The 22,271-nt window shown below is 41.8% G+C and overlaps 1 protein-coding gene across 10 annotated transcripts in view; it reads right to left on the reverse strand.

Moving 5' to 3' along the window:
• ARID1B (AT-rich interaction domain 1B) overlaps window positions 1–22,271 on the reverse strand; it is a 438,299-nt gene that overhangs the window by 110,367 nt on the left and 305,661 nt on the right. For all 10 annotated transcript variants that reach the window (XM_074397218.1, XM_039467048.2, XM_074397219.1 and 7 more), the window contains one exon: window positions 19,845–20,088. In XM_074397218.1, coding sequence (XP_074253319.1) covers window positions 19,845–20,088 — 244 coding nt within the window. The remainder of the gene's footprint in view (window positions 1–19,844; window positions 20,089–22,271) is intronic.

A 22,271-nucleotide genomic window follows, 5' to 3' on the forward strand; every position in this document is an offset into this window, starting at 1 on the left:
ATCTTACACTATGAGAGGTTTTGGGAGAATTTCTTCTAATTAAAAATAGCTTTTAAGAACAGATCAAGATAATCACCAAACTAAGTAACATAACTTTGGGATTTTAGTATATAACAGAATTGGGGAAAAGTGGATAATACATATATTTTGGTAAATTAGCACATATTCAGTAAGTATAATGTACAGTGGATGGACTGAGACATAGAGCTTAGCATACTTCACAGAACAAGACGGTGGGGCACTCTGCCACGTTCTAAGTTTTTTACAAGTATTAACACTCCCCATAGCTTTTTTTTTGTTTTTTTTTTTTTTTTTTGAGACAGAGTCTCGCACTGTCGCCCAGGTTGTAGTGCAGTGGTGTGATCTTGGCTCACTGCAATCTCCACCTCCTGGGTTCAAGCAATTCTCCTGCCTCAGCCTCCCAAGTAGCTGGGACTACAGGCAGGTGCCACCACACTCGGCTAATTTTTTTTTGTATTTTTAGTAGAGACAGGGTTTCACCATGTTGGCCAGGAGGATCTCGATCTCCTGTCCTTGTGATCTACCCACCTCAGCCTCCCAAAGTGCTGGGATTACAGCTGTGAGCCACCACGCCCGGCCTACATTCCCCATGGTTCTTAATTTAATTCTGTGTTTATTGTTTGTCTCATCTGAGTACAATGTACATTCCATACGGACAGAAAATTCCATCTCTTTGGTTCCCTGCTATATTATATTTCTTGAATCAGGCATACAATAAGCATTCGATAAGTATTTGTTGAAAAAAAAAATGTATGGCTGATTATTCCAGGAACCAAGCTCAGATTAATACATAATTGGATCTTCATATAACTTATCTGTGATCATGCAATTTTATCTTATTATTCTAGATCAGGATTAGGTAAACTTTTTCGGTAAACTGCTGGACAGTAAATAGTTTAGTTTTCACAGGCTATGTGTTTTCTACTCACCTCAGCTGTTGTAGTTCAAAAGTGGCCATGGCCAACATGAAAACAAAATAGCATAAATAAAACTTTGTTTACAAAAACAGGTGGTTGTCTGAATTTGGTCCTCGGGCTGTAGTTTGTGATCCCTGTTCTAAATGATTAATACCAGTAAAGAAACATTCAGAAATACGTGCTCATAAAGCCAATAAACATCAAGCAGTATTTAATAACAGCAACACTGACATATCAATCTCACATTCTTCCATATTTAAAGAGGAAGTCTTCATAAAGAAATGTTAGTAACAGAACTTGGTTTATGTTCTCTGCAATCTAGATCTAAGAATGCACTGGGTTCCTTAGTACTCAATACAGCACAGGTCTGAGACTTAAATGGTAAGTACATTTAGCAGGTAAATGTTTATATAAATTATTACTTGTAGTATTTTCCCAACTCTTTCAGATCAGACCAAAACAAACCAACAAATCAGATCAACTGCTGATCAGATACAACTGCATAAATTACACTCTACTACTTTTGTGCTGGGATGTTAGAGAATAAACATGAGATGAACAGGATTCCCACATTAATCCTTTATTGAGGCTAAAATTCCCTGGGGATAATTCCTTTCTGCATTACTACAGAATACAACTCTAGAAACACAGAAAGATCAAGAACACTAAATCTGAACCACAACCAACTCTACAAACCGTTCAACCCTTTTCAAATAATACTGTGTTATTAGGTATAGAAATACTCAGAAATTCCATTTTTCAAAAGTCGTAGTGGCCAGAGAAAATTTATTCCTTCCTTTCACATCATTACAGCTAAAAAGCCAACTAACCTAAGACAGGTTTAGTTAATCTGAGATGGAATATTGACATGATTAGTCAAGATAGCAAATCTGGAGTCTGAATGATGGACACTACTTGGTTTCAGTTTTAGTGCCCGAAATCCATCCCATCCTTCCAATTTCCCTGTTAGCTGACTCTCGGCAAAAGCAAATAAAGGAGGAGCTAAAGAGAGAACACTGTCCAGAATACACATTTATTTGTCTTACAAGTTTGCAGGTAAACTGGAGATGATTAGCTTGAATGTACAAAATGAGGTAAAAGTAAATAAATAAATAAATAAATAAATAAATAAATAAATAAAAAGTACTCACTATATAGAGCACAATGTTCTAAATGATATTCTTCCATTAGTAATTCAAGAAGATTGGCTTTTTATAACTAACATCAAAAGACACGTTTAATCATGGAAACCTGGACAATTTTGTTGGCCAGTTGTCCTCAGTAAGGATCCTTAGGATACATGGAGATCATGAGGTGTTTAGCGGCAAGTACTTGGGTCCTCTTCATAAACTCTGTGACAGTTGCAAGGGTTAGACCCACTATTCTTAGGTTCATGTGAATTAAACTGCTGTGGTTGTTGCTGAATTCTGAGAAGGAGGAATGCTTCCGACCACTTTGAAATAACTCTATCATAATCAAGTTACTCCCCAGGAATGGTGCTACAAAATCAATATGTATTTCATAGTCTCCAGCGATTAGCAATTGAATTATTCTTCTTCTGGTCAAGAAGTTTTGGTGGTGTCATTAACTTTAGTGAGAAATGTAAAGAACACACTGTAGCAACCAAGCACTGGTACACCACTACTATGATAATGTTCATCTTGTACTTCCTATTGACTAAGCAATTTTGCTGCATCCAAAACTAAGACACTGGGTTGCTTTATTCTAGTACATCCTCATGGAAATCAGCTCTCTTTCAGATCTTTAAAGTGGAATACGGATTTCACCTGCCACCATCTGATTTTACCCATCTTCTGGAGGATATATTTCTTATATTCTGCCAGACCTGCTAGTAATTACACTATAACTTCTTAATATGGGCTGTATTTAGTTGCTCTTTTAATTTCTGAAACATGAAAAACTGGTCAGGATCTCTTCTTCCACCATGATAAACAACAATATAATTTTGTTAAGAGACAGCATTGGCAATCTTGCATGTTCTTCACATGTACCCCAAAACCTAAAATGCAATTTAAAAAAAAAAGACAGCATTGGTTGTTGCATGGTAGACTCCACATCTGTGGAAATCACTGTACATCTTATCTAACTTAGTTAGAAACTAGAGTGTGGGCCGGGCGCAGTGGCTCATGCCTGTAATCCCAGCACTATGGAGGCCATGGCGGGCAGATCACCTGAGGTCAGGAGCTCAAGACCAGCCTGACCAACGTGGAGAAACCCCATCTCTACTAAAAATACAAAATTAGCCAGGCATGATGGCACATGCCTGTAATCCCAGCTACTCGGGAGGCTGAGGCAGAAGAACTGCTTGAACCCGGGAGACGGAGGTTGCAGTGAGCCAAGATTGTGTCATTGCACTCCAGCCTGGGCAATAAGAACGAAACATTGTCTCAAAAAAAAGAAAAAGAAAAAGAAAAAGAAAGAAAGAAACTGGACTGTGATAAGATGGTACAGCTCTGCAATACAGCACAAGAATTTCACCAGCCATTTCTTTAAAAACCTGTATGATACCTAATGGTGTAAATGAAAAATTAGTTTTTGATAATTCATACATTGATCAAATGTCCTGGTCTTGGGCATTTATTTAGATGAGTTAGAAAAATAAGTTTTTGATAATCCATACATTCACCAAATGTCCTGGTCTAAGGCATTTATTTAGATGAGTTAGAAAACCCAGAAGTTATTTAGAACATAGCATCCTTGTGTTCAGTGTTTTCTATTTCACTTGCTTTAAGAATGGGAAAAAAATCGCTCTTATTCTCAGAATGAAGAAGCAGGCTGACTGACAGCAGCTTCGATATGCTCCAGGCAAACTACTGAAATACAGAATGGGCTCAGGCTCCCACTTAGTGGTTACGGTTAACAGTTTATCTGAAATGCCTGAGTGTGAACTTCTAACGCTTCCTACTTTTCAGCATGGGTGTGTGTGTATGCCTCTGTCTCAAATAGGAGCATCTCACCCTTACCGAAAGGTCCTGTGTTAGGGCAGAGGGATGGGGAAGATGCTTGTGACAGGCTGTCAACACAACTCTTCATTGTGAATAAATCCTAGCTCCAATTAGAGCATTATAAACCAGAAAGGAATGTCCTTCCCTACCTTTCACCTGAGAACACAGAACCACAGCAACTAGTGTTCTCACCTTTAAGGAGCTAAGCCCTCTGCATTGAGAGATAAACTTTTCATGTCATATGGCTCAAAAGTTCATTCAAAATGGGGCTAGACTTTCCTAAATCCTTATCCAAACTATTACAAACTATTGATGTGGCATTAGGTCCTAAAAATACAGACAAATGGGCACTTCAGAGGCAATCTGGCTTGGATACTCCTGAGCCATTAATGGAATGAGGAAACTTAAAATTCCTGAACTTGAAAAAACAAGACTGTTCCCATGTACTGTTTACAGGGCCATATACCTTTATTCTAAACAAACTAATAAACTATCCAAAATCTGCAGGATTAAGCTTTTCAGCTCTTCTTCCTACTGTGGTCTGAGAGTTCCAAGTCTTTTTCTAAACCTCACTGCTAGACTTGAAGATAGATGAGCTACAAAAGACGATCAGCTGACAGGTAGAAAACAGAAGTGGAAGTGAGGTGGTCTCCATAGGAACTACGCCCTCATAAAAACCCTTAAAGACCAACTTACAAAACGTTATTCACTCAGCCTGCTATAATACATTCAAACCAGAACCTTTATTAGTTAAATGTACTAAAACCACATAACATTTTTCACATGGAAGTTGGTTTAACAGTCTGATCACTGATACCCACGAGATCCCCTTTGGGGAGATTACTTTCTACAGAGAACTTGGGGCAAAGAAACTGAAAAGCCTCTGGAAAGGCAAAGGACAAGTCAGAGGATATACAGTGATGCACGGACTTCTAGACTTGACTATTTAAGTCACCACAGCTTTGATTAAAGATAAACTGGAGGTGGCCCAGCACAATGGCTCATGCCTGTAATCCTAGCACTTTAGGAGGTTGAGGCAGGCAGATCGCTTGAGGTCACTAGTTTGAGACCAGCCTGGCCAACAAAGTGAAACTCCATCTCTACAAATTCCTCATTCTGGGTTCCAACACTTGGTGACAACGTGGTGGCGGGCAACTGTAATGCCTGCTACTTGGGAGGCTGAGGCCGGAGACTCACTTAAACCCCGGAGGTGGAGGTTGCAGTGAGCTGAAATCACACCGCTACACTCCAGCTAGGGTGACAGAGCGAGACTCTGTCTCCAAAAAAAAAAAAAAAAAAGATAAACTGGAGTCATAAAACATTTACATACAACGGATTCTCCTTATTAAAATGGGCCACAGCCATTAAATAAAAGAGGGAACGTTAAGGAAAGCGTCTCAACTTTAGCTAACTTCAGGTGTGAAGACACGAATAGTAAATAGGCAAGATGACCAAAAATGTGATTTGGCTGAAAGCAGGAACCGCTTCACTTTGGGAATCTTGAGGATCTGGGAATCACCCCCTGTGAAAGTCCACGGTGTGCTTAAGTATATAAACTACCGCGCTGAAAATCTGCCATTCTCATCTAAAGACCCCTCTGCAATAGCTTTAAAGCTCAGGTATACAGCTCCCCGGTCTACCGGGCATGGGAAAACCCACATGTGGAGGGAAAGGTCTGCTGTGCACATTGGGTATGGCAGAGCCTGCCTGGCTTTCCCCAGGAAATCCGGATCCACAGCGCTCCGCTATCTGTAAGCAAAGAGGCAGGTTCTGAACTTTCCTCAGGCAGAACACCAGACATAAAATGCTGAACAGCCACCAGCTCTATTCTCTCTAATCCTCGCTTTGATGTAAGGTAAGAGGCAGGGGGCAACACTAAATACAGCAGGCGGTTTATATTTCTCTCACCAGGGCAAATTAATAAAAACAAAACCTAATTTTTCCCTTCTCTTACCCATTCTTACTCCTCTTCAATATTTTTCCTCTTTCTAAGATTCCGTTTTTGTTTGAGAAGCTTAATATTTGGCTGCCTTCTGAAGCAATGGGTATAGTGACAGATGAAAGACTTGTATTCATCGTCTAATTCAGAGTAAGGGGGAAAATCGACTGCTGTGCATTTAAGATTCTAACAACCTTGCAATTTTGTGCAGTCGTTTCCCCCATCCGTTCTTTTGAAGAAATCTGCTTTTATTCTGCTAATAACTAACCACAGTTGCAGCAGCATGGATCCGATTAGCAGTTCTTATGATACAAAGGGGAGAAGAAAAAAAGCTGTGAACGGGGTTGCCAATTTGTCCACCTGGGCCCCCAGGAGAAAGATTAGCCGAGGCGCCTGCCTGCTCCCTTTCTTCCACTTGATGGCTGCTCTATGCTGCCGGATAGAGACAGGCCTTTTTCAAGCCAAGGCACTTTCCTTTAATAAAAGTTTCACTCGCCTCCATCCTCTCTTGTCACCAGTTCCTCATTCTGGGTTGCAATACTTCGTGACAACTCTGCCTGTAAACATGGGTGGCTGGCTACGAAAAGCGCCACACACAGATGCTCACTCCCTTGGAGTCGTTTTGCATCTAAAAGAGAATATATCATGTGAACGCTTGCTATGCCCTGCAGGTATGAGGGACCGTCTTTTCCAGACCCAAAGGTGGTGGCACATGTGGCCAGTCAATGGGCATCTTTACACTGCTTCTGGATGTGAGAAGGCAGAGGGAAAAATACAGAGTTTGGGAATTGAATATCGGAATCTGAGGAGAATAACACAGAATGTGTACATTGAGACCAACAGATGAAACACTGGTACTGCATATAGGTGGCATGGTTTCTGTAAATTCTCCATTTAGATATAGAATTAAGTGTCCACTTATGTACTAAAACAATACGCTTTTTTTTAAGAGTTTAAAAATTCATTGCACTTGTGATTACACTAAGTAATGACAGCTTCTTTTCATGATAAAACTTAAAATCCTTGGTATAAAACATTAAAAGTAAAGAAGCAGACAGCTAAAAGCACTATTCTGAAAAACTTAAAACAAAAACCAAAAAACCCCAAGGCTTCTGAGTGAAATCTCCAGGATCTAAGAGGTATAAATCAGCACCTCGTAATGTATTTTTAACAGAAATCAGCACCTGCTTAACTTGCTTTGATATGACAATTCACAGCATGACATATTAATACACTGGGGTGTTTAAATAAGTGCTTTCTCAAGAGATAAAGAGTTGCACAATGAAACCTGGATTAATCAATAATCAGACTCCTTTTTAACAGTGCTGGGCTTGGGAGGTTGCTGGGGGTTGGGGGAGAGCAGACCTCTCCAGCAGGAGGCTAAAACTGCGGGGCCCAGGCGGGAGGCAGCGGACACCCTCAGGGACCTGCAGCTCAGGAGTAAACTCTGACAGAAGCAGTGCCAGCCCGGGCATGGCGAAGCTCTGCATGTTGAGTGCCAGGGGACAGGAGGACTGTGCAGGCCATGGAACCTCTGACTGCAGCAATGTGGAGAGGAAGGTTCTCGAGCGCGACCTCAACTATTCATCACCCCTTTCAGACTGGACTCAATGTTTGGCAAGCACACTTGTGAAAGGTATCTTTCGCAATGAAGTCGCTTTCAGGACGGAGGAAAAAAGAACGATCCCATAGAAGGTGAAATGCAAAGGCAGAAAGACGGCTCCAAGCCCACAGGAGAAAGGACATGTAAGTCACCAATTTCTGAACTCTTTTCTCTTGGATTCCCGTTTTTCTAAAGGAACTGTGAGCTCTTTAATTTGGCCCACATGTACTGAACAGCGCTACTAGTCAGGCAATGTTCTTGGCACTGGGGACAAAAAGAAGAGAGACTCTCAGCCTGCCAGGGGCTCAGGCAGCTGGGGCAGACCAAGGGAGAGCTGAACTCCAGGGCTGCAGGGGTCAGCAAGGACTTCCTAAAGGGGAAGGCCGTTTAGTGGGGTCTTGATGCATAAGCAGGAGTTTGCTGGGCTGCATAAAGGGTGGGATGGACATTCCAGGCAGAAAGGATAGATAACATTATTCTTTCATGCAGCTCTAGGGGCAAAGGTCTGACACAAAGTCCTGGTTAGTGGTATAGAAACAGGGAATTCTGAACTAGTTCTTCTAGCTGCTTCTAAGAAAAAGCAATGAGGCCACATTAAAAACAAACGAGCAGCAAAAATATATATACACTGGGGTTTGGTTCTCTTAAAATACGATACTCTTTTGCCTTTTTTCAAGCAGAATTTAAATGACATGATTCTTGGACTTCACGTGAAATGAATTTAAAGTAACAATTGTGAAATAAGGGAGTCTATTGGTAGCTGAATTGGACTTTAGAATATAACAGTAATTTTGCACAATAACTTTTTCTGTGATATTACTTTCAACTAAACCAAATCTAGTTCTAGAAAGGTCAGGAAAAAACAAAACAAAACAAAACAAAACACCCGGCACTATGCCGCCCTTAAAAAATGAGCTATTTATCCCTAAACTTTCCTGTGAGAAACTGATGTGCCCGTAACTGGGAATCAAGCCTCCTTCCGGAACGCCGGGCAAGTGCGAAGCTGCCTTGGACACAGGTGCTCTCTTCCATATTCTAGAAAACGTTTCTTCTTCCATTTCTTTTTTTTTACAGTCTCTACTTTTCGGGGTACCCCGAGGTTGCCTCAGAATTCTTGCAGTGATTCTCAGCCTTGCCTGCACATAGTCGCCACCTGGAGAGCGTTGCAAAAGTACTCATGGAACACCCTGCGTCAGACCAATGAGGTCAGCCTCTCGGCGGCTGGGCCGGCATGGGGTTTTCCCAGGTGTGCGGCGTAGCATGCGCTGCTGTCCGCTGACCTTCACCCATTCTCTAGGTCAGGACTTCTCAGACCAGTCGCTAAGCAGAGCTGGAAATTATTGGAAATGCAAGTTTCCGGGCTCTGCCCCACAACTACTGAATCACAAGCCCTCCAAGTGACGCTGAGGCAGGCTGGGTGCCCAGGGGACCTTGTCCTGAACCCTAATGCCTCATAAACTTATTTTTCCCACCAAAATCCTGCCTGAGTTCATTCAAAACCTCCCTTAGGATGCCCAGTGGGAAGGTCAAATACAGTATGTTTAAACCAAACTCTTGATTCCCCATCAAAAACGTGCTCCTCTGTCTTCTTCTCTACAGAACCACCATTTTACTAACTCCTTCGGCCAAACACCTTCTGCCGCTACCCCTGCCATGTGTGCAACCAAGTGGCAATCAACCCTCCCCGCAGCTACTGCAGGAGCCTCCAGTGTCCCGGCTTCCCCCTTCTCCTGCAGCATACTGTCTGCTTAGCAGCCACTGTGACCTCCGAAACCCTCAACAGGATCATGCTATTCCCTGCCTTCCAGAAGGTTCACATCACACTTAAACTCCTAAATCACAATCATGACCCACAAAGCCATTAGCTCCTCTCTAATCTAAGTGCCCACCCTTTCTGCTCCATCACCCGTGACCACCATGCTCTGGCTACACTGACTTCCTGGTGTTCCCCGCCCGGCACACTAGCACAAGACTAACTCAGGGCCTTTGAGTTTGCTCCTTTCCCTGCCTGGATATTCTTTCCCAGATGCTCACATGGCTTGCCCTTGCTTCTCCTTCACTTCTCTTGTTCAAGTATCAACTTCTAAGAGAGACATCATCCCTAACTAGCCACTGCTATCTAAAGAAGTCACTCGATTTTTCCCCGACTGACAATAAAGTATGTAGTTATTTATGTATTTTCTGTCTTTCCCACTAGAATTTAAGTTTCATGAGGACAGGACCTTCTGCAGTTCATGTTCAGTGCATTTACCCCATGTCCTATGCCTGCAGCGTAACATACACTCAGTGCTTCGCTGAATTCATGACAGAAAAGCATGATAAAATAAGAAAGGAAGGAAAATGAACAATTGAGCTAGTTGGCGTCCACAGGGTACATCCAGCAGCCAAAGTGCAACACGCCACTTTTCTAAAACCATCAAATGAAGTCATATATTTGGCATCCTCAGCAAGGTCATGCTCTTGGCATTCAGTTTTATGCATTTAATGCAGTTTGCAAGTACAAACTCCTATGTCACTTTCTGTTTGGAAGGGAGAATATCAACATTAACGATTCCTGGTTATATCATTTATAAACATGCAGATGTGGGTTATGAAAGATTAATGCATTTTAGGATTGGTGAAGGCATTCCGTTTGTCTCATGCCAAAACCAATTCTGTTCTTCATTAGTCAGTGACAACCCATATCACCCTGTTATGGAAGAGAAAGCAAAGGTGCAAGTGTGTGAATTGAGAGTAAGTGAAGAAACTGATTAGTAAGAGTCTTAACGGCTATAATCAATCAACACATCATAATAATCCTGGCTCCAGGGTTATCAGGAGATTGGGAAATAAGCCTAGCACTCTCTATAAAATGGTTTTGTTCCTTCCACAATTGCTACTTATTCTCTTTTAGGAAACATGGTGATATACCAGAAGTTTGTGAAATCCACTTTAGGGGCAACTTGACTCCAAGTATTACGCAGTTTACCACCATTTTCCAAATGTACTCAAGTGATTTTTGAAACTTTTTACTTTTAGGCTAAAATTAGTTCATAAAAGCTTTTGTACCCCTCCATTCTGCATCCTCCTCCTCAGCGAAGGCAGAAGGCAGCAGGTCAATGCCAACAGCATTTCTGCAGAGGCAGCGCACGCAGAGTCCAGACGCAGTGACACTCAGCTGAGCACAGGTTCAGAGCAGGGACAGCCTACTCTGCTCAGGAGTGAAAACAAAAAGAAAACAAGGTGTCTGAAGTGCTTCTCCAGTGAACAATGCAGAAAAGTAATGGAGAAGTGGGAATGGACCGTCAGACCAATCATAAAAACACGAGCCATGGCTGAGACTGCCGAGCAAGAGAAAGGCATGTAACATTGCCTTGGTGACACAGACTTTCTTGTATTTTCATATACAGAAGAATACAGAAAAGGAATGGATCTTAATAGGAGAATTTAAACTGAATCACCCAACTTTTTTTTTTTTTTTTTTTTTTTTGAGACGGAGTTTCGCTCTTGTTTCCCAGGCTGGAGTGCAATGGCGCGATCTCGGCTCACCGCAACCTCCGCCTCCTGGGTTCAGGCAATTCTCCTGCCTCAGCCTCCTGAATAGCTGGGATTACAGGCACGCGCCACCATGCCCAGCTAATTTTTTGTGTTTTTAGTAGAGACGGGGTTTCACGATGTTGACCAGGTTGGTCTCGATCTATTGACCTCATGATCCACCCGCCTCGGCCTCCCAAAGTGCTGGGATTACAGGCTTGAGCCACCGCGCCCGGCCTATCACCCAACTTTTTTTTAATTAAGAGAGGGAACAAAACTAAGTGGGAACGTGTATTTGGAGAAATTTCTAGTTTTGTTTTTTTTTTGTTGTTTTTTTTTTTTTTGAGACAGAGTCTCGCTTTGTTGCCAGGCACCAGGCTGGAGTGCAGTGGCGCGATCTCGGCTCACTGCAACCTCCGCCTCCAGGGTTCAAGCAATTCTCCTGCCTCAGCCTCCCGGGTAGCTGGGACTTCAGGCACACGTTACCATGCCCAGCTAATTTTTTTTTGTATTTTTAGTAGAGACGGGGTTCCACCATGTTGGCCAGGATGGTCTTGATCTTTTGACCTTGTGATCCGCCTGCTGCGGCCTCCCAAAGTGCTGGGATTACAGGCGTGAGCCACCATGCCTGGCCATTATTTTTTTTATTTCTGAACATGGGAGAAAGAAGGGGGAAAGGCTTAATTAATTTGTAGTTTGTTGGAATGAAAGATTGACAAGATTTTTGCTGCTGAAGAAAAGGATACTCATTTCCCATCTATCAGAATACCTGATTTGGAAACATGGTGATATACCAGAAGTCTGTGAAATCAACTTTAGGGTCTATGCATTTTTTCTGGAGTGATGTCTGAAGGAGAAGAGTAGCTCAGAACAATGGGGCGGTTCTTCAAATGCAAGGCCCTGACCGCCAAACAGCAATGAGGAATCTGGTCTTTACAAACAGTGCTGACAATACTTATGACCCATGGACTTGCTGAGCGTCCATAACCAGGATCTTGGCCTGAATTTTAAAGCCATTATCTTAAAGTGGGAGGTTCTGTATTATACTACCAGTAACTAAGCCATATAGAGATGCAGCCCTATCTCTCAAAAAGACAAAATAGACAATTTGCTTTCTTAACTATTGCTAAGCAGCATTTGGAAGGGAATGGAAATAGTTTTGTCTAACACCCAAATATTTTACTGTGTCAGGGAGAAAAAAATGACTGGTGTAAGTTCTCCTTGCTTTGTAGAACTGCTGAATTGGTTTTCCGTGCTGCCACAGATTAAAAACATGGGATACATCAACAGCATTTTGTGTTAATTTTTTTTTTCCTTCTCAGCTTGCCAATAAGCAGCATGCATCTTCCTTGCAACAAGCTGTTGCAGGATTTCCACCTCCAGAGGAGCCAAAAAGAACGTTCGACAGTTATTTTAAAATACGATTATTAGGTAAGGTGATTATGCAGACTTTGAAATAAAAAATGTCTGTCGGTACACGAAATGCCATTTTAGAGGGTCTACTCTTAATGTTACGGACGGACACTGGCTAAGAGCCATTTACACAGAGAAATAAACTCATGCTTTTTACCCTGAGCTTTATTAAGGCCAAATTAAAAAGTAGAAAGTTTTATTTACTTAGGATGGGCTTGAGCCCTAAGAGAGCTAAAACTCTGGGGACAACGGGTGAAACCAAAGAGACGCTGGTGCGCGTCCTCCGTCGTCCATCCGACAGGCCCCAATCTTGACAAATGAGACCAGGAGCTATCATTTCCTCTCACTGGAATCCTTCCTGTTCACTCCGGCCTATGACTAACTCCTAACTGAGATTCATGTTTCTCTTTCCCATTATAGCATCCTTCCAGATTCTGCTTGTTTGAATGTCAAATTAAGCAAGAAAATTAGTTTTTTGACCAGAATATCTTCTTGTTTGTATCTGCAGCTATATCGGCTTGTAGAGAAATCTACTTGCTGACGGGGTAGGACTGGGTGAGCGCTTACACAGAAGAGCTCTAAATATACCCCAGTGCTGCCAAAGAGTTCTTTTCCATATTTAATCGAATATGGGGCGCCCTTTCTAGAACTCATGCTTTTTGTGTCTGAGATTTTCCTGAGGTGCACAGATTCATCATGCTGGTTGGTATGCTGGATACATCTCTCACCATCTAGGAATGGCTGGGATAAAGCGGCGGAGAACCAGGCTCCACTATGAAGGAGCTGGAGCTTTGTGGCGTAGGAGGATGAGCTCTGGCCAACCCACTTCTTCGGGCTCCACACACCTGCGATCCTTTTCAAAGGACAGAGACTGAAGTTATTCAATGGGTACGAGCTCACATTAGCAGAGGAGTGCGGGGTACCACATGCTGTGCACTGTTGTGGGGCTCCTGGCGGTAGCTACCCCAGCAGGAGGCACCTGTGCAGGGGTGGGTGATCACTAGGGTAGTGGGGAAGCATGGCGGGCTGGAGAGGGAGTAGGCGAGGGGAGGTATCAGTCGAAAAAGACAGGAGCTGGGAAGGCGGCTCCTGGAAGGTGAGTGAGATTCCTCCTGACCCAGGCCTCCTGGCTTCACAGTCTGAGCTTCGAAGCTGCCCTGACCCATCCCTCACGCCCAGCCAGCCACGGGGCAGTCTGCTGAGAGGCCAGGTGGCTGGTGAGCATCTCCAAACAGCAAAGCATGAGATGTAAAAGTAAAGGGGGTTCTACTTTCTTATTTGATGCAACTCTATTTTGTTTGTTTCCATGATAGCTAGGATGAGGTTGCCTTTGATTAGTCTCACCTAGTACCAGGCAAGAAGAACAATAGCCATGATACAAACAGCTACTCATTATGTGTTAGCATGAAGACCTAATTTTGAATTTTTGATCCTAATCTCTTATGATCGGTGGCCTTCTACTGCCAGATCAAAGTGACTTAACTCTACTTACAATGGACTTGGTACAAATACCAAATGCCTAATGCCAAAAAAAGAATGGGGAAAAGTCTATTCAGGAATTTTCAGTTACTGCCCTTGGATGTTCATTAATAAAACAGATGAACTGAGTTTTACAAACAAGAGTGCCAGCCAGACTGTGAACAGTTAACACCTACCTGTCCATTCCTCACACCCTCTCCTCAATATTTAAACACTGTCGCTGCTTACAGCACACGGAGGAAAAGCTGACAACAGCCTTTGGCCAATAAAATTAAAAATTTTAAAGTTTGGCTTATTTACATTTTTGCTTTGTTAGTAAATTGGAATGGCTGGCTCCGGAGGCAAGACGAGTGAAATTAACATCCGCAGAATTTTCTGGCAACAGCAGTGCATTCAGATGCTGTGCTGAGTCAGCTTCCACCATGTATTAGTGGCAATCAGGCCCAGCGTAAGACCAAAGACCTGTTCAATACATCCAAAACCCGGCAGCCCTCCTTACAGCAAAGTGAAAAACGCTAGGATGTCACCCGAGAAGCAGCATAAGTACAACGTGATGGGATCATTTACTAAAATACCAGCGCAACGTCCAATATCACACATTTCAGAGTTAACTGTACGTGACATTACATCTGCTTAATTTAAATACACAATATATGAATACACACTGCCTATTACAGAGATGGAGCTATTTCATTTCCGTCTGTAAATATAAATACATTAGTATGAAGGAGAGAGAGAATAAGTAAAAAACAAGGAAATTTATAATGGCTCTGGAGGGAACGTATAGCACCTGTGTTATTTAGATTCAATAAGCAGATCTGAATTCTTTACCTTCTAACTACAGAGAGCTGCAACGCTGGAACTGCAAACCAAAAGAATGTGCAAGCAAAAAGAGAGAATCCATGTGGCTACCTAACATAAAAAAAAATCTCCATCCTGCTTCTCCAAAGAATGCAGGTGGAAGGGCCCTGCTGAGTCAGGGGTGCGGCAGGGCAGTGTGGTACCAGGGTATCATAGTAGTGGTTCCCATGACACTCACAACGTTTGTGAGGCAGCAAGATAGGAGGGCAAATCTGCAGTGGGTGGAGGAACATTTTAACAGGAAAGAAACACAATCAGCCATTTGGGATGCTTTACTGGGGTTTGTTTATCTACCTCTGTGATACTTCTCATTAGCTGTCAATTACATTTAGCAGGGTAGAGATGGAGAAAAATGATTGTTCTTTTTCAACAAATCCTAGGAGAGCAACATCAGGAAGAACCCCCTGCAACATTTTGGCTTCACTTCATCCCAGCTATCAGCTACATAACAGCTGCACATTTTACAATGACTCGCTAGAGAGACAGTGATTGAAAGAGCTAGTCTGTGAGACACGAAGAGGAGGTGGCGAGATACAGCAGGAGCTAACAGGAGAGAACAGGGGTCAGACACAAGTCAGTGCGGGGAATAAGCGGAAGGAAGGGGAGGGGAAGAAAACAAAAGGCTACATGTATAAACATAAAGGGAAATTCCTATCAGATACTCAGCAGTTTGAGTATCATGCCCGGGAGAGCACGCCATCTCTGCATGACATGCGCAGTTCACTGGCAGACTCAGAACCAGAGGAAGGTGGACTGTGTATGAGCTTGGGATCTAATGTATAGATCCATGCAATTTAAATATGGGAAAAGGAGGAGGGATATGGGCCTAATTATTCTCTAAAGGAAGGTGTATTTGCATTTAGGTAAAAGTAAATATAAAACAAAAAGCAAAGACCAACTTTATGATCAACTCCAAAATGTGGTTTTATTACCTATGACCAAGTTCACAGAAATATATAACATAATCCAAGTTGGAAAACTCAATATATTTACTATTGCTCAGAGAGTAAGGATATGAATCTTAGGGAAATTATTTAAAAAATTAAACAGGACAGGGTGCCTAGGTGGAAAGAAATGGAAATAGAAGACGATCGTTTTTTCTCCAACAAAAACCTGTCATGAGTTTTGAGTAAATTCCATTAAAACAGCTGCATATAAAATGTTTGATGAACAATTATCAAAAAAACTGACATGTGAGTGCCCCTAGGCTTAGCTGTGGGAACAGAGAGAAGAGAAATGGATAATACCTGGACTCAAGCCACGGACTATTCTCCCAAGGTCTAGGACAAGGTTGCTGAGAGTCACCTGGCTCCTCTGCATGAATGAGAAAATGATGCCCCTTCCCACAGAGGGCAGGTCAACCCCATTCAGATCCTGTGCAATGAGCAACCTGTTGAAGTGTGTATGGCAGCCCAAAAAGAGCTGCTCACAGCTAGCTGATTGGCCTCCATGCGGGCAAAAAGAGGGAAAATCATCCAGGGGTTCATACTGTACCCACTGTTAACTTTTCTGTGTAGCAGGCAGGCTGTCTAGCATAAACCAATCTGCCTACGATCTGAGTGAAGCGGGGTGAAGTGTCCAGCTCAAATTTTCATGTGTAGAGACACCGGTAAAAACTCCATTAATCTCTGGGGTACAGTCGTTTCTATCTCTTATTTTCTGGTCTTCATCTTAACCTTCTCAGTTCCAACCCCCAAGAAGAACAACATGGACCTTTTTTTTTTTTTTTCCTAGAAGAAATAACTGAGTTCAACTTTGTGCAAATGTATTATGCTTTCGTGGCTAGCTCTAGCAGTCCTACTGACCCACCTCCGCAAACACAAGTCACCACTGGGAACATACACGTCTTCTGAATTGCGCAAAAACACCACTGGCTTAAGAACCAGAAGACCTGCAGCGTAAATTGGCTGTACAGCTCTGGACAGTAACTGTTGCAGACAGGTCCCCAGGTCTCAGTTTGAATAAGATCCATAATGGAGAAGGTAACAATTGTAAGAATCAGCAAGCACTGGGTGCTCGCCATGTACCTATCTCACGTGCAGTGACACATTTCATCTTTGCATTTCCCCTATGGGGTTGGGTTATCATCTATACAGATGCAGAAACCGAGGCACAGAAAGGCTTTGAAGCTTCTTCAAGGTTATGTGGCTAGTATCGGACAATTATGAAAGTCCATCCAGTTCAAATGTTTGTAATTCCACTTGGGAGAAAGGTGAATGCCCAAATTGCGTATCAGATTTTCTAAGAGGTGACTCCATGGAGAATACACTAAGAAATGTTCTGTTTGTCATATTTATATAATCTGATCCCACGTAGCTTCACACTTAGCAAAGACAGTTAAGAGTTTACTTGAAGAATATGCCACCAAAAAAAGGTGGCACTTTTGCGGCCTAATTTCTTCCCGGTACTAAATTTCATTGACTAGCTTTACCAAGCACCATATAGGTGTTGGCTACAGAGGGGCTGACTTGTAAAAGAACAGTGAAGCAATATGACGGTTAGCGTTTCTGACACAAGTTTAAAAAACAAACTATACACTTTAAATGACATATCCAAGGAGGTGGAAAGTTTTCTATTAAAAAAGGAGTTAGCAGGGAGAAATGGTAGTAAGGTCCTTGTCCTCTCTGCCCTCACACATCTGCAGTGACTGTGAAGAATGACCATCCTTCATCAATGATAGACTGCATAAAGAAAATGTGGCACACATATATACCATGGAATACTATGCAGCCATAAAAAAGGATGAGTTCATGTCCTGTGCAGGAACATGGATGAAGCTGGAAACCATCATTCTCAGCAAACTGACACAAAAACAGAAAACCAAACACCACATGTTCTCACTCATAAGTGGGTGTTGAACAATGAGGACACATGGACACAGGGAGGGGAGATCACACACCGCAGCCTGTTGGGGGTGGTGGGGAGCTAGGGGAGGGACAGCAGCGGGTGGAAGGGGTAAGGGAGGGATAGCATTAGGAGAAATACTAACGCAGATGACAGGGGGATGGATGCAGCAAACCACCATAGCACGTGTATACCTATGTAACAAACCTGCACGTTTTGCACATGTACCCCAGAATTTAAAGTATAATAAAAATTAAACTAAATTAAAAAATAAAAAAAGGATGGATATCCTTTGTGATGGTGTATAGCCCACTTACCAGCTTTTACCCTGTGCAAACCAACTAAACCACAGACTCTGAGGCCAGTGAAATTTGTTGAGCTACCTTCTCTGTAAAATACTATATAATTTAATATATGATACCATACCCATGATCACAAGCCCAAAGTGAGCTCTTCTGTTCAGTTTTATGTTCTTTATCGCATCAAAATCAAAACCATGAAAATACGAGCTTAGAGATCCCCATTTGAAATGACAGACATGTATGACAATCTTCAGATAGTTAACTACTCATGTCAGGAATTTAAAATTTAAAATGATCATATCTTTGTACCTCAAGAAAGTTTTCATTTAGGTTTTTATAAAAAGCCCTTTTGACTCAATTTAGAATGAAAGAGTGAGCTCCTTGAGTAATGCAGTTTTACATATAACTTTCTAACATTTAGGTACGTGACACCTTACAAACCATCTCAACATCAAAAACTGTCTTAAAAACTCTGGACTATAGAGAATTCACAGCTTTAAAAAGTCAAAAGCAGCAGATAAGTCCAGGCTTTATTATAACCACTATGAGGACAAATATTTTTGAAAGAAAGGTATTTACATCAAAATGCACTGAACGTACACCTATGTCAAATTACAGATGAATCTTAGAAACATAACATTTAGTTTACAAAAGCAAATTGTAGCATACACTATGAGTGGGGTGACCACATTATCTGATCTGCCCAAGACCTTCTAGTTTACACTGCAGTCCTACTGTAATTGTTAATAGGAGCCCTTTGCCTGCACAAAAGTGTCTCAACTTGGATGATAAATTATAGTCACTCCAAATATATACATTTCTGTAAAGCTAAAAACTAAATAAAACAAACAATACATACTCTATGAATGTTTGTAATAAAATTCTTACAAAAAAAAAAAACCCGAAAACCAAAAAACCAAAAGGACAATTTTTTAAAAAAGGTTCAAAGGATATTTGAAGCGAGGGAGAGGTATAGAGCTTGAGATCAGGAAGGAATACACAGGTAGATACAACAGCACTGAATACACAGGTAGATACTACAATTCTTAAACCAGATGGTGAATTCATGAATACCCATTTGATAGCTATGTTTCATAATTAGTGTGCTATATTTGTTCTTTTATTTAGAGATAGGTGTGTGTAACATTCAAAACATTCCACAATACACTATTTTCTTTTTTTTTAAATATGTAAGAGGTGAAATGTTAAAAAGCACTGAAACTAACACCCATGATTTTGGAAGGATACAATAAATGATCTGGTTTGGTGATAAAGGAAAGCTAGCTGCGTAGCAGACTTGAATGGATGAAGTTTGATATCAGAAATTGGGATGAGGATGAAGTAACTGACAAATAAACAACCAAATAAATTACCTCGAGAACATAAAAAGGAAGCAGAAGAGACAGATGATGCATAACTGAAAGAACTGAACACGGAGTTAACCAGCACATGGACTCCTTGTATCAAACAGAAGGCATGAGTTTGTATCAGTAAGAATGCCTCAGCATGCCCTGGAAGTAACCATTGTCTTCATGTGATCAGACACTGGTAAGTACAGACCGTAGAAATGTTCTAGAAAATAAATGCTGTGGCAAGTATCAAATAAAAACACACAAATGTAAGGCCAATCCTCATCAACGATCTCACTTCCCTGGCACTCATCAACAGAAAATCCAATGTATCAGAATCATTACAAAACATACGCTAAGAGGATACATAATATCCTGCTTCTGGTGTAAGTTAAGGTAAATATGCAAATTGAAAATAAAGTAATTGGTCATTTTATGAAAAGGGAAGTTATATTCACCTGTTGAGTATCTTTAGGAACTGGGACTCTTGTATGCCTTGGTGAGAATTCAGTTATACTCTTAATAGATGGTCACTAGGTTTTTAAATAGTAAAGTAATGAAATGTGAGGTGCTGTTGATGAACGTGAGATCTGTCTTTATCACAAAGCAAAATGATAATTATTAGGAAAGTAAATACCTGGGATACTTGCAGGAGAGATTGGGCCAGATCGAGACTGGTTGCTTCCTACAGGAGAGCCGACAGGAGAGGGAGACGGGCCCCCCGGGATGCTGGAGAGATGAGGGGATGCATGTGGGGAGAAAGGTGACTGCGCCGGGTTGCTCTGATCCCCTTGGCTGCTCGTGGACCCAGAGGCGCTGACTGCTGAGCTCAAAGTTGCTTCTGTTCCCGTGGGGAGGTCATCAATGGAGCCAGACAGATCCTAAGAAAGGAAAAGATGTATTTATAGAGTGACATGTTTGGATATCAATATCTCATCAAAAGACGACTTGGAAATCATAATGACGTCCCCTTCAGAGATGAAGGTTTTTTGGGCAACACCCAAAATTCAAAGCATGGCCACTTTTTATTAGAAGATTTTAATGACGTTGTTCGTAAGTTGAACCAGTAAGATCTTGCCTGTCTCCTAAAAAATGAGTAAGGCTGTACTCCTTGATGAAACCATCCTCATACAGTTTGCCCTTCAGCTGTCAGCGCTGAGTCCATTAGACCTGTTCAAAGTGCCACACAAGACAGACAGCACTCTGCCTGGTGACTTACCACAGGAATGGAATGCCTGGTTCTTCAATGATTACTTCATAAAGTAAAAAAACTATAGGCTTTGAGTCCTTTTATTGAGAATTTGACATTGGTGGACTACTTGAATTTCAAACTAGGATATGCTAATGTAATAGCAGTCACAATTTTGACCAAACTTTGTGATGATAAATTCTTTTTTTTGAGATGAAATCTCGTTCTTGTCGCCCAGGCCGGAGTGAAGTAGCGTAATCTCGGCTCACTGCAACCTCTGCCTCCCAGGTTCAAGCGATTCTCCTGCCTAGACTCTTGGGTAGGTGGAATTACAGGCGCTTGCCACCATTCCCAGCTAATTTTCATATTTTTAAGAGAGACGGGGTTTCACCATGTTGGCCAGGCTTGTCTTGAACTCCTGACCTCAGGCGATCTGCCTGCCTCAGCCTCCCAGAGTCCTGGGACTACAGTTGTGAGCCACCGTGCCCAGCTGATAAATTCTTACATCTTAAGTAACTAGAAAGTGTCATTAAAAGAAAACAGTAATGTGTGTATTTATATATGATATTGGGAAAATAAATCTCTTTGAAGTTATGTTGGCATAAATGAGTCCTAATGTTATACCTTACTTTTTAATGGCAATTTTAAGCTGCCAATGCCATCTATATTTTATCACCGTATTCTCTGAGGCAGTGATTAAAATCCCCAATTGATATACAGATACAAAAAAAAAAATAGAAACTCACAGAGTGCAAGTTACTGTTGAAGGTTACTTTACTGAGGACAGACTGCAGGTGCTAAAGAGGAAAAGGGGATGATGAGAGAGAAAGAGGAAGGTCTTCTGCTCCCTCAGCAGAAGGGGACGCAGACAGAGGCTTCACTTCAGCCTGCATCACTGGTGTGCCCCCGCCGTGGCTCCCACGGAGGCTCCCATCAGCAGGTGCTCAGTGCATCCCCACCGCAATGCCTGGACTCCCAGATCACTGACCGGGCGAGGTGCTGAATGAACTCTCAAGGCTATTACAGCATAAAAGATACCTGTCCTTATTACTGAAGACTACATCCTACAGAATGGAATCAGAACTATCTGGTTACAAGGCAGCTTCAATTCTAATAGATCTCCTCCCCCTCCAAATTTTATTAATGTTTAATTTTTCCTCACTGCTTACAACTGGGAATTCTGAGACTACGGCTTTAGAATCTGGTAGAGGAAGATGCTAAGATTCTAAGAGTAAACCTAGACCAGAAAGTATGAAAAAAAGCAAGGGAAAGCGGAGCCAGTTATAGCTCTTCAGCGTACTCCGAAATGTCACAAAGCAAACTCAGGATTAGGATCCTAGTACCCTCGATAGTTTCGTTTATCTACTGATCGTCTGTTATAGCATATAATTAACTTCTCTTTAAAAAAAATTCTAAAGCATAGCTGATAGAACCTAATCAAAAAGAGAAAAGCTTTGGAAAAACAAAACGTCTTCTGCTAAGAAAAATAACACCTTTCTAAGTAAAATAGAAAACGTCTTCATTCCACAAAATCTTCAATGACCAATGACAGTGCTTACAAGAAATAACATAACAGGAACAGAACAGACTAAGAAGAGCACCCCTAGAAAAAGTTCACCAAACCTCCAAAATAGAAGCCTGGTGTGGTGGCACAGCCTGTAGTCCCAGCTACTCGGGAGGCTGAGGCAGGAGGGTTACTTGAGCCCAGGAGTTCAAGGTTACAGTGAGCTTCAAGTGTACTTGTGAGCAGACACTGCACTCCATCCAGCCTAGGTGACACAGTGAGACCCTGTCTCAGAAAAAAATCCAAAATAAAATTAAGTAAATTCAATCCAACTTTTAGAATTCAAAGATATATAAACATTTATGCTAATC

Source organism: Saimiri boliviensis, chromosome 4, assembly GCF_048565385.1.
Source record: "Saimiri boliviensis isolate mSaiBol1 chromosome 4, mSaiBol1.pri, whole genome shotgun sequence".
NCBI lineage: Eukaryota > Metazoa > Chordata > Mammalia > Primates > Cebidae > Saimiri > Saimiri boliviensis.